The sequence below is a fragment of the Astyanax mexicanus genome, chromosome 21 (assembly GCF_023375975.1).
Source record: "Astyanax mexicanus isolate ESR-SI-001 chromosome 21, AstMex3_surface, whole genome shotgun sequence".
Taxonomy (NCBI): domain Eukaryota; kingdom Metazoa; phylum Chordata; class Actinopteri; order Characiformes; family Acestrorhamphidae; genus Astyanax; species Astyanax mexicanus.
In genome coordinates, this window is record NC_064428.1 from 40,536,473 (window position 1) to 40,549,305 (window position 12,833).

The following is a 12,833-nucleotide window of genomic DNA, read 5'->3' on the forward strand; positions in this document are numbered from 1 at the left end:
AAGTGTTTGAGAGCATCAGTTAAAGTAAAGTAGTGAAGAGGTAGAGTTACAGGTATACAGTGAATAGTGAATATTTCAGTAATGTTCGAATCCAGGTTATGAGAAGAAACAACTACTCAACTAAATAAAGAAAAAAAATAATTTAGGAAGAAATGAAGGTCGGTCAATTTTAAAATAAGAATTTTAAGTACTTTGAAAGTATCCTCACCAAAAAGATCATCAAAAATGTTATAATGATAGAACTAGCACCCTAAAAAAAAGGATTAGTTCACAGAGTATTTTGGTTTGTTTAACAGTAATTTTAAGTTACTACATGATTCCTTATGTGTTCCTTCATAATCTGCTAAATCACTTTAATGTTTTTGGTTTATCTCTAAATCGCTCTGTTTCAACTCAGATAGGAATCTGTTGCAGGCCAGAAAATGCAGAAATGAATGTATTTTATTACATTAAATTACATTGAGCAGATAAAACATGAAATACTACCTTGGGTTCGTACTCTATGCAATTAAATAACTCTAACAATAACATAAGTAATACATTCGGAAAGACACATTGAGTGGATTTTGTTTATTATCCATCGAAGACCTTTATTACAACCTTTAGTCTGTAAAAAAATAAGAGACCACATTCACAGTTTCGGAATCAGATTCTCTGATTTAGCTATTTATAGGTTTATGTTTGAGTAAAATGAACATTGTTGTTTTATTCTATAAACTACAGACAACATTTCTCCCAAATTCCAAATAAAAATATTCTCATTTAGAGCATTTATTTACAGAAAATGAGAAATGACTGAAATAACAAAAAAGATGCAGAGCTTTCAGACCTCAAATAATGCAAAGAAAACAAGTTCATATTCATAAAGTTTTAAGAGTTCAGAAATAATCAATATTTGGTGGAATAACCCTGGTTTTTAATCACAGTTTTAATTTCATGCATCTTGGCATCATGTTCTCCTCCTCCACCAGTCTTACACACTGCTTTTGGATAACTTTATGCTGCTTTACTCCTGGTGCAAAAATTCAAGCAGTTCAGTTTGGTGGTTTGATGGTTTGTGATCATCCATCTTCCTCTTGATTATATTCCAGAGGTTTTTAATTTGGGAAAATAAAAGAAACATATATATATGTATATATGCCCTGCAGGACTGATTACAGTGTGTGGTATATGTGTGTGTGTGTGTGTGTGTGAGGTGTGTGTGTGTTTGGCATGTGTGTGTGGTTTAGTGTGTGTTAATGAGAGTCTGATGACAGTCCTGTGATCTGCACTGAAGCGTCCGGCGGCAGTTCCAGTCTAATCTGATTTTATGTTTAAACAAACACAAACTTTCACCATCAGCAAACACTGGATCAGTGTGCAGTGGGGAGGTGGGGGCGGGGGGATGTGGTGGGGGGGGGGCGGGGTGAGTACGTGCCGGTTCTCAGGTTTAGTTTTGGGGGGATAATTAGAAGGAATTCAAGAACAAACCAAGAATAGACACCAGCAGACGCAGTGCATCCCTCTCTTTCTACCTTTACAGCGAGATAAATAAGTATTTAAACACCCTTTCTAAGTTCTCACACTTAGAAATAATGGAGGGGTCTGACATTTTTATGTCCACTGCTAGAGCCATAATCTAAAAAAAATCTGCAAATCACAATGTATGATTTTTTTAAACCATTTATTAGTGTGTTCCCTGCAAAAAAATAAATCTTATCAAGTGAAATTTTCGATTTTTAAAGCAACAGATCTTATTTTCTTTTCTGATGGGACTTTTTTCTCACTAAGCATGGTACGTTTTGGATTATTTCGCTTATTTTTGGAATAATGATCTTATTTCGTTTAACTTAGAATTGTCATCTTATTGTACGTAAGATTAACTCAAAAATAGGCACAAAAAGTCATCAATTAAGTTATTCTAATCTGTGATTTTTGCTTGATTTAAGTCTTACTTTACTTATTTTGAGACTTTGTGATTCCTTTTTTAAAGAAATCATACCAAGAAAAATGAGATTCCCCCACTGGCAGAGTTTTTCGCTTAATATAAGCATATATGAAAATTGTGCATGCTTATATTAAGCAAAAACACATATTTGATTATTGATTATTTTTAGATTTCTTAAAATAATCAATTGCAAAGTCTCAATTGTTTAAAAAAAAGAGTGAAAACATGTGGGAAATAACTTTTTCTTTAAATTTGGATGCTAGAATAAAAAAAATTGCTTAAATTGTGACTTTTTGTGCTTATTTTGAGTCAAATTACTTAAAATAAGATGAGAATTATAAGTTAGCCTGATTAAGATCATAATCATTATTCATACAATAAGCTAAATAATATAATTTTACACAATGCTTAATAACACAAAAAAATAAAATTTATTGCCTTGAAATTAAATAATTGAACTTCAATTCACACAAAATTTATTTTTTTGCCATGTATAAACGTGAATCAACCGCAGACTGTTCTCCATGTGATGTTTTGTCATTTTCTAATTCCTCACTGTGGTTTTAAACTCTACATAAACTTCTCTATTCTTCACCTCATATCCCACCACATGACCACAGGATCTAACCAAGATCTCACTTCTGTTTTTTTAAATACAGAAACCAAACCGTAAAGGCACAAAATAATTTACTGCAAAAAATAAAATTACACAACAATCTGCATCAGAACACCAGGGGTAAACCGTAGATCTGCATAAGGCTGGAATGATCTTGTAGAGTGGTAGTGTAGACTTGAGCAGTTATGGAGTTATGGAGTTATTCTTTTATTTAAAATGTGCAAAAACGGCAAAAAAAAAAATTACATTAAAAAAATTTAAATAATTGGAAATTGAGACAGCCTCTGGCAGTCACCAATATATAAGTCTCAAAAGAAGCCTAATTCTATGGGCTGCAAAGCCAAACAGCCAATTCACGCAATCTCCCCTTCCACAGTAATCTGGAGGAAAAGACCCCCTCACCACTTAACACAGTCCTCTTAAACCCCAGGCCCCTCCCCTAATTAACATGGGCCATACCATTATTGAGGTTTACACAGCAGAGGTTCCCTTCTTCACTACACTTGAAAAAACAACACCCAATAATTATATATACAATGTTTTTAAAATACATGTACATGGCCATGAGTTTTAGCTTATTAATTAACCTTCTTCTCCTTTTTACAGGCTTTACCAGTAGAGTACCCACCCAGCAGTAATTTTTTATTATTTGAATATTTTGTGTTTCCATTCTGTGTGTATTTGATTTATTGTGTCTTCATTCCTCAGTGTTTTCTCCTGCAGAGCTGGGTTGGTTGGGTAGACCAGTGTTGGCCAATTTAAGGCTTCATTTTCAAGTTTGTTACAGGTGTGGTTGGTTGACCAATGAGCCAATATTAATAACTTTTGTTTTGTTTTGTTACTTTTGTTTTGTCTTGTTACTTTTATATTGTTACTTTTTGTTTGTTACGTTACTTTTGCTTTGTCTTGTTACTTTTGCTTTGTCTTGTTACTCTTATTTTGTTACTTTTGTTTTGTTACTTTTGCTTTGTCTTGTTACTTTTATTTTGTTACTTTTTGTTTGTTACGCTACTTTTGCTTTGTCTTGTTACTTTTGTTTTGTCTTGTTACTCTATTTTGTTACTTTTGTTTTGTTACTTTTGCTTTGTCTTGTTACTTTTATTTTGTTACTTTTGGTTTGTCTTCTTACTTTTGTTTTGTTACGTTACTTTTGGTTTGTTACATTCCTTTTGTTTTGTCTTGTTTTGTTTTGTCTTGTTTTGTTTTGTTACTTTTGGTTTGTTACGTTACTTTTGTCTTGTTACTTTTGTCTTGTTACTTTTGTCTTGTTACTTTTGTTTTGTTACGTTTGTTTTGTCTTGTTACTTTTTGATTTGTTGTTTTGTTGCTTTTGTTACTGTTTTGTTTTGGATGTGCTACTGCAGTTTGCCATCATTTCTTCCACAACCGCTACTTTTTGAGGCGCAGCTACCCTCACCTGTCAGGAAGGTGTGACAGGGTCATTCAATAAGTAAATTTATAAACTGACTGAGAGAAAAAAAACAAAGATCAGTAGCTAGAAGGAAAGATTTAGACAAAGAAGTTTAGCACTATAAATAAATGTGGAATGCGTTGGTGCTTTATTCACCTTTTTGGTGTTGGGTTGGAGGGTGGATGAGGGTCTCCATCTTGCATTTTATGCATTTTATCTGTTTATAAAATGCTATTCATACGGTATATAAGGTCTCCAATCTTACTGTCTTTGGTGGAAGACATTTAAATGTTGAGCAATTCGGATTCTCTTAAAGAGGAACCAAACCAAACCAGACCAGACCAAAGTGCAGACGGAGAGAGACATTGAGAACGAAAGCAGCTTTAATCAGTTTGAAGAACCTCATTTTAAAGCGTATTGGAGCTTTAGAAACCATCAGAGAAGCTGAAGAAGTTCGGTTCAGGATGAAGATCCTTCTCGTCTTCACCTTCTACCTGATCTCAGGTCGGTTTCTCTGGTTAAAATGAGTTATTTTAGATTATGCAGCAAGTTTTGGGTTTTTCTGAACCCTCCTACTATGCTCAAATTTAGTAACATCCCTTTTTCTCTGGATCAAAACGGTCCCGGCAGTTTAAACCTCCAGAAAATTATTATTATTCCATTTAAATGAACTTATTAGCAATGTTTATTCGCCAGTTACTTTATGTGCTGACATTGTTATAACGTTATATTGGTATTATATAAATATTATAAGTATTGTGCTGTTAAGTCAGGGCCTAAAACGAAGGAACGGTTAGAGAAAGATTATAAAGCTGAAAGTCATACTGACCTCAACATTATTACCAAACAAAAATGTGTTAAAATATTTCTTTGTTTTACGCCAATAAAACAGCCTTAATAAAACAGACAATGAAATTGAAACATTTGGAATGTTCTATTTTTTATGCATTGTCTTCATTAAATTAAGAAGCGACAATAAATATGAATCGCAAAACTAATGTCAACCATTTTTTCAGAGACTTTAAACATTGAATGAAATCTTAGTCTTTCATTTGATTGGCAGGTCCTGCGTGCTGCTTGAACGTGATTGGATACTCAGGAGGCAGCGTGATTATCTACTGTAATCAGAAAGAGTACGGAAAGCGTGATCTGTATTTTTGTAAGAACCTCCAGGCTTCGGATCCTCAGAAGAAGGAGTGTGTGTTCCTGAAGGGATCCAGTTACGTTATTAGAGACAGATTTACTCTAATCGACTCTAATCGAGAATCTTTTATAGTGACCTTCAGAGAGCTGGGGTTACAGGATGACGGATCGTATCAGTGTGGTGCGAATGGAGAGTGGATCCGTGACCTGAACCTGAAAGTGAACTCAGGTGAGAAACAAGTCTTTATTTATGTATAATCTTATGAGTAGGTACACAGGATTATGGGATTGGAGAGAAACCTACAATCTACTATTTTTTTCTACTTCCACAATTAAAAATGTCTTTTTTATGCCCCACATTTTGGGACTTTTACCATGTGGTGGTACACTGAAAAAAATGATGAGTAAAATGTTCTTTAAAAAAAGTTACGCATCTTTCTGCATTTGCTATTTTTTTAAGTAAATTTAATTTCAAATAAATTTAAGTAACTTCAGCTCAGTTTCAAGATTTAAATGTTACATAGAGTAAATAAGTGAACTGAACTTCAGTCAATCCTTTCTTTTAGTAAACTTTACTTCATTTCTGCATACAACACAAAAGCTTTATCTGCATAATTGCACTGCAAAAAAATAAAAGTCTTAGTGAAATTTTGAAAATTTAAGGCAATAAATCTTATTTTCTTCTCTGATAAGACTTTTTGTACTAGGGGTGTGACGAGATCTCGCTAGATTAAAACAGACGATATTTCTTGTCAGGCTTAATCCCGTCTCGCGTTGCAAAAAAAAAAAAACAGTTTAGTGTGGACTTTTTAAGAGGGATCTGGCAACCCAGTAGCGATTGCGATAGAGTGTGGTGTCTGAGCAGTGAGAGCAGCTCTCAGCAGAAGAGGAAAATTCAGGTATTTGTATAGAAGATGCTTCTGCTACTTTTAAGTTGTATGTCTGGCTGCATTTTGGCTCCAGTGGAAACAATAAACGGTAACAGAGTGACCAACAAGAAACAAACCATATATAAATACTGTAAATAAATCCTACACGTGACTGTTTCATAGACAGCTGTACTAATCCCTTAGCTCTGTACTGTATTTAAAACATGTTCTGTCTCTGTTTCACTTCAAGCATAGTCTTAATATGACTGGTTATGGTTCTGCAGAGTTAAATTACAAGAGATTTAGGAGAAAAAAAACACAAACCATAGTCTTAATATGACTGGTTGTGGTTTGCACTTATTGTTTGCACTATATAAGACCTAGAAAACTTTTAATTTTTTATTCTTATTTCTATTTCTTCTAGAATCAGTGTGTGAGAGAAACCAGTCTGTTGAGTTTGGGTTACATGATTTTGTCAAATAAAACTCTAGTTTTCAAGCCATTTTTCATTTTTGACGTTTTCTTAAAAATCGTATTTTTAAATCTCGTCTCGTCTCGTTCTCGTGAACCCAATATCGTGTCTCGTCTCGTCTCGTGATATTAGTGTCTCGTCACACCCCTAATTTGTACCTTATTTTAAGTAATTTGAACTCAAAATAAGCACAGTCAAGCTATTCCGATTCTTGTGTCCAAAAACTGTGACTTTTTTGCTTGATTTCACTCATTTTGAGACTTTGCCATTGTTTTTTGTAAGAAATCTTACTAAGAAAATTTAGCTTACCCCATTGGCAGATTTTTTTGCTTAATTTGCATATATTTTGTCCAGTTTTTGCCAGTGGATTTTTTGCAGTGTGTAATGTGGCCTAAATTCAGAAGTTTATTAATTCCATTTATTCTCTATGATTGACAGATCCATGTTGTTTGTATCCAAAGTCTGTGATTGGTTATCTGGGAGAGACCGTCACCATCAGCTGTTCCTATCCAGAGAAGTTCCAGACGAGCCTAAAGTTCATCTTTAAACTGAGCAGCGAGTCGGTGGTTGTAGTGATGAGCACCACTGATGCTCAGAAGGACAGATTCTCCATGTTCGAGGACAGAAGCTCTGGAGTCGTGAATGTGAAGATCAGAGATGTGAGAGAGGATGATGTAGGGGTTTATTCCTGTGCTGTGTGGATCGGCGTGAACGATGTCAGTTATTATACCCTCTTCCAGAAGGTTCATCTACAGGTAACAGGTGAGACACATTCAGACTTTATCACATTTTCTACAATAATAGTTTCACCCAGAAGAAAAGAAAGGATGGATTATTGCAGGACACCATTAGGAACCTCTACAGCTCCATTAACAAAATAAACAAAAATAAAGAGAACATTTAAAAACGATAAGATTTTACCAAGTTGAAAATCCTCTAAACTGCTTGAATTTCTACACCAGGAGTAAAGCAGCATAAAGGTATCCAAAATCAGTGTGTAAGACTGGTGGAGGAGAACATGATGACAAGATGCCTGACACTGTGATTAAAAACCAGGGTTATTCCACCAAATATTGATTTCTGAACTCTTAAAAGTTTATGAATATGAACTAGTTTATAGAATAAAACAACAATGTTCATTTTACTCAAACATTTACGTGAAGATACTTTCAAGGTTCTTGAAATACTTCTTTTCGTATTAACTGACCTTAATTTCTTGCTTCTCATAACCTGGATTAGAACATTACTCAAATATTCACTATTCACTGTATACCTGTAACTCTACCTCTTCACTACTTTACTTTAACTGATGCTCTCAAACACTTTATTAAGAGACAAGAAATTCAAGTAATTAACTCTTGATGAGTTCAGCACAGCTGTTAACTGAAAGCCTGAATTCCAGGTGACTCTACCTCATAAATCTGACTGTGAAAATATAAAATATAAAACATATTCTGGTTTGTTTAACACTTTTGTGTTAAGTAAATCATTTTTAAATGTTTTTCTTATTAGTTTGGATGACTTTTGATAATAATGAAAAAAAAAGCTATGACTGGTACTGAGTATATATATATATATATAGCAGAAGCTTATTTCAGCACTTTTTAGATCCTTCCCTTAAATATAAAACACAAACCACAAGACTAGTTCTCACTTCTGTTTAGTCTCACCCCCTCAGTGGTGGCACACACTTCCCCCTCAACTCTCAGTTCCTTTAACTGTGGTCTGAAGACCTTCTACAGACATAATGTAGCTTAATGCCGTGATTTACATCATTATAATATATGCATAGAATTTAGTAACGCAATGTTCATTGCTATTTTACACCCCACCAACAGTCTATTTCTATGCCTTCCACCTGTCTGGTTTAAACAGCAGCAGAGCTTCTGAATATATCTACACTCTAAGAAATATAAGTACAGATTTGTACTTAAAAGAGTACAAAGCTTGTCGCTGGGGCTGTACCTTATATTGAGGCACAAAAAAGTACCTTTCAGTGAAAGTCCTTTTTTGTACCCATGGTTTTTGTGGCAGTAAAGATCATAAAGATTATAAACATTATCATCAACTAAATATGGCTCAAAAACTTGATGATACAAAATTGTCTGGCTTTCAAATAAAAAAATGTGCAATTTAAATATATATTGTTCATTAGTACAGTGATGCAGAATACTGAATGTACCCTTTGGCTGCAGGTTAAATGGTACAAATTTGTACTTATTGCTGTTAGAAATGACTTTGTACTTCAGAGGGAACAAATCTGACCCTGTAAAGACCAGTATTGTACCTTTGAGGGTACAATTATGAAGAGTGTACCTTCGAGTACAAAAAAGTACTCATGTCGTACCTCTGTTTTTTAGAGTGTACACTGATGGGCGTGGTGTTCTGGAAATGAGGTGTGTTCAAGTACATTTCTGGAGTTTTGCTTGTTTATCTTGGTAACAGAAAACACAGGAGCTCCACTGACTGAATACAACCTAGACAAACGCCAACAGTCAGGCGTTCATCGCTAACTTGGCAATGCAGCAGTGCACAAACTCAACTTTAACATCAACAATAAACAGAATAGTAAATAAAATAACATTGCTGTTCCCGTAAATGAGCTGCTGGAGCTCCTTCACAGCGTCAACCAGCAGCTCAGTTTCCTCTGCTGAGAAGAGTTTGTTGAACACGTCCAGGTAGCTGCACCGTTACAATAGCAATTCAAATAGCAGTCAGAGCTCACCTGACTCTACTCTTAAAGAGAATGATGAGCAAGAGACACTCTGATTGGTTTATAATGTCACGTTACACCCAAAATTAACCAAAACCATGATTAATTAAGATAATTGGTACATGCCTTTTGCACAACGTTTTGAGACGCACAAGGTGTATTTTTCCTGTCGTTACAATAGCAAAGACTAAAATAGGCACCTAAAAGTGTTATATGGACGTTTTTTAAAGGCTGTTAAAATTGAGACTAAGATTAAGATTTTAGTGAACATCTGGTGAATATTTTTTTCCAGAATTCAAGACACCAGAACCACCAGAGAGCTCAGAACATTCCAGTAACATCTCCAGTAAGATTTCAGTCATTACCCAGAATTCCCTCTTTCTATATTCTATATTCATACTAAATGTGTTCAGAGCTTTAGGCTCCACAGCAGGAACTGGAACAGATGTAGAGTTTGAGGGTAACTGGTTAAACTGGTCATGATCTGTTCTTTCTGTTTCTCAGCTCGAGATTCTTCTACCATCATCATCTCTGTGAGTATCTGTGTGGTTCTGCTGCTGATTGGAGGATTAACACTGATCTTCTACAAACTGAGATATTCCAGGACTCAAGGTACCATTCAAATTTATTGCGAATAGAATTATAGTGTTTATATTATTAAATAAAATTACTAATGCTTCACTAGGCTCTGTTCTTTGTCATGTGATTGCTGTTATAGCTGTTGTAATGGGTGTATTACCGGTATAATGGGTGGGTATTAATGTTGATGTTATTGTTGTTATTATTATTATTGTTGTGTTTATGGTTGTTATCATTGTTCTTTTTGTTGTAGTTGTTATGTTTGTTGTTGATGTTATTGTTGTTATTACTGTTTTTTTTTTATATTGTTGCTGTTGTTGCTGCTGATGTTGTTGTTATTGCTATTATTGTTGTTGTTATTGTTGTTATTTTTGCTGTTTTTGTTGTTGTTGTTGTTATTTCTTTTAAATCATTCTTGTAGTTGTCTCCACTATCCTCAACTGGCTTCTGCTGTTCTTAATAATTTAGACATATTCTTACTAACTTAATAACTAAGAAATTACAAGATCAATGTTTTGGCAACACGTTAAAATAAATGGTTATAAATGGTATATAAAAGAGTTTATTAACATAAATAATATGGTCATATAAATGCTTTATAAATCATTACTAACAAGTATAATCATTAATAACTGTTATATGAGTAATTAATGAAGACGATGCCAGCACTTATGCTGAAAATGTGAAGACAAATACTATAGAATACCAATTTAGTCATTTAATCCTTAAATGACTTAACACTTCAGCCGTCTCAATAAACCCAATAATTATAATAATAACTTCAACACAAAACACTGGAGACACACAGGAAGTTTCAAACGTCAGTTAATATAATATTATATATTCTTAAATTTTTTTGGTAATTTTATTCATTTTATTTTATCTTATCTTATCTTTATGTTTATCTTATTTAAATAATTGCTCTTTTGGGTGTAACTGGACTGTGAAAATACAATTTGTTCCACATGTGATGTGAATGTTAATAATGTCTCTTTGAATCCTTAAAATCCTTTAAATGAGGCTGAAATCAGAGCCTTGAGCTTCTCACGCTACTGGATTTTAAAGCGACTGATGTCCTCTAGTGGACAAAAACTGAACAGAACATTTGTAAGACAGGTTTCTCTCTTTTTTTCACAGGATCTGCAGATGCCAGCAAGAGATCAAGAACGAATGCTCCAGTGAGTAAATGGAAGACAGAATCTACATTTCCATTTAGAAGTTCAGTTTTTAGTAAATAAAAAGTGTTTTCTCAGTCAGTTTTATGAGGTAGAGTCTCCTGGAATTCAGGCTTTCAGTTAACAGCTGTGCTGAACTCATCAAGAGTTAATTACTTGAATTTCTTGTCTCTTAATGTTTAAGTTTGAGAGCATCAGTTAAAGTAAAGTAGTGAAGAGGTAGAGTTACAGGTATACAGTGAATAGTGAATATTTGAGTAATATTCTAATTCAGATTATGAGAAGCAACGACTACTCAACTAAATGAAGGTCAGTCAACCCTAAAAGAAGAACTTTTAAAAGTCTGAAAGTCACTGCAAAGACCATCAAAAACTCTAGAACAGAAAACCGAGACTGTTAACTTAATTTCACTCCACTCTGATTTCAGGCTGATGTTGATTATGAAAATGATCCACCTGGAGTCCAATACAAGACCAGGAGGACACCAGACTACCAGAACATGGAACCTAACACCCCCGAGTATCTGAGTCTAGACCCCAGAACATGAGAATCAGATTCATTTTACCACAATCTAAACTCCAACCAGACTTAATCTACCAGAGCCTAAACCTCCCAACAGATCTGATTAAGGGTACTAGAGTCTTAATTCCAATAATAATCAAATCAGATTTAGTCTATTAAGGTCTAAACCTTAATTATAGGTCAGATTAAGTCTACTAGAGTCTAAATTCAAATCCCAACCAAATCACATTCAGTCTATTAAAGTCTAAACCCCAAAAACAGATCAGATTAAGGCTACTAGAGTCTAAATTCCAGTTCAACCCAAATTCAGATTCAGTATTGAGTCAGAATATACTCTAAACACCAATGTCAACCAGTCAGATTAAGTCTAGCAGAATGTTAGACTAAATACAATTTTCCTGTCTAAACGTCAGTTTTTTTATTCTAACCCACACCACCAATCAATCGTATTCAATCCTCCAGAGCCCAAACGGATCTCAAAATTGATTAGATTAAGATTACCACTGATTAAATTCCAATACTAATCCTTTAGATTCATTATATCCTCGTCTATTTATAACACCTACTAATCAGATCCAGTCTACCAGATATTAAACCCTGAAACCTATCAATCAGATTATATGTGCCAGAGTCGATTGTCTTATATCAACCAATCAGATTCAGCCCATGATGTCATCGATGAGCCTGCATGTACTTTTTACATTTTTATTGATTTTTATATGTAATTAACCAATGTAATCGACTGTGTTCATAATTGTTGTTGTATATCCTTTCATGTTTTATCTAATCTTATCTTGTCTTATATTTCTAATCCTATCTTAATTATATCTAATAGTTCAAATTCCAACAGGCCAAATGTTTGCAGGCCAATGTTTTAGATCCTATTGTTTGAGGGCATCTCACTGTTCTGTAAACTTCACCTGTATTAATGATTATCTATGAATTAAAAATAATCTGCTTTGGTTTCAAAATACCTCTCTCTTATTTAAAAAATATCTATGTTCCTGGAAAAGATGTTGAAGTTGTGAAGTAGAATGAAAAAAATAAAATAAAATAATTTGGTTTTCCAAATTTTATCCAATAAACATATGTAAAATAAAAAAGGTGTGACTTGCAAAAGTCCCCCCTATATCAATACTTAGTAGAGACACCTTTTAAAGCTTTGATACACTGAGATTATTTCCTCCATTCTTCTTTATAAATCAGCTGAAGATCAGTCAGGTTGGATGGAGAGCGTTGGTCTGTGAACAGCAGTTTTCATGTCTCTCCACAGAAGATCAATGAGATTTAGGTATTTAGGATTATTATGTTTGCTGTGTTCCTACATGACTTGTAGCTACAAACGGCAAGCGAAACTTCTGTCTTTCTTTCAACACTGGTTGTCTTCTTCCACTCTTCCATAAAGG

At 34.0% G+C, this 12,833-nt stretch overlaps 1 protein-coding gene across 1 annotated transcript; it reads left to right on the forward strand.

Annotated features, from left to right (window-relative positions):
• The first annotated feature begins 4,305 nt into the window (after positions 1-4,305).
• LOC125785666 (CMRF35-like molecule 8) lies at positions 4,306-12,711 on the forward strand. The gene is made up of 5 exons (XM_049469654.1): positions 4,306-4,458; positions 5,018-5,326; positions 6,877-7,200; positions 10,868-10,908; positions 11,333-12,711. The coding sequence occupies exons 1-5, from the start codon at positions 4,419-4,421 to the stop codon at positions 11,450-11,452; spliced, it is 834 nt and encodes a 277-aa protein (XP_049325611.1). The 5' UTR covers positions 4,306-4,418; the 3' UTR covers positions 11,453-12,711.
• Positions 12,712-12,833: the final 122 nt, after the last annotated feature.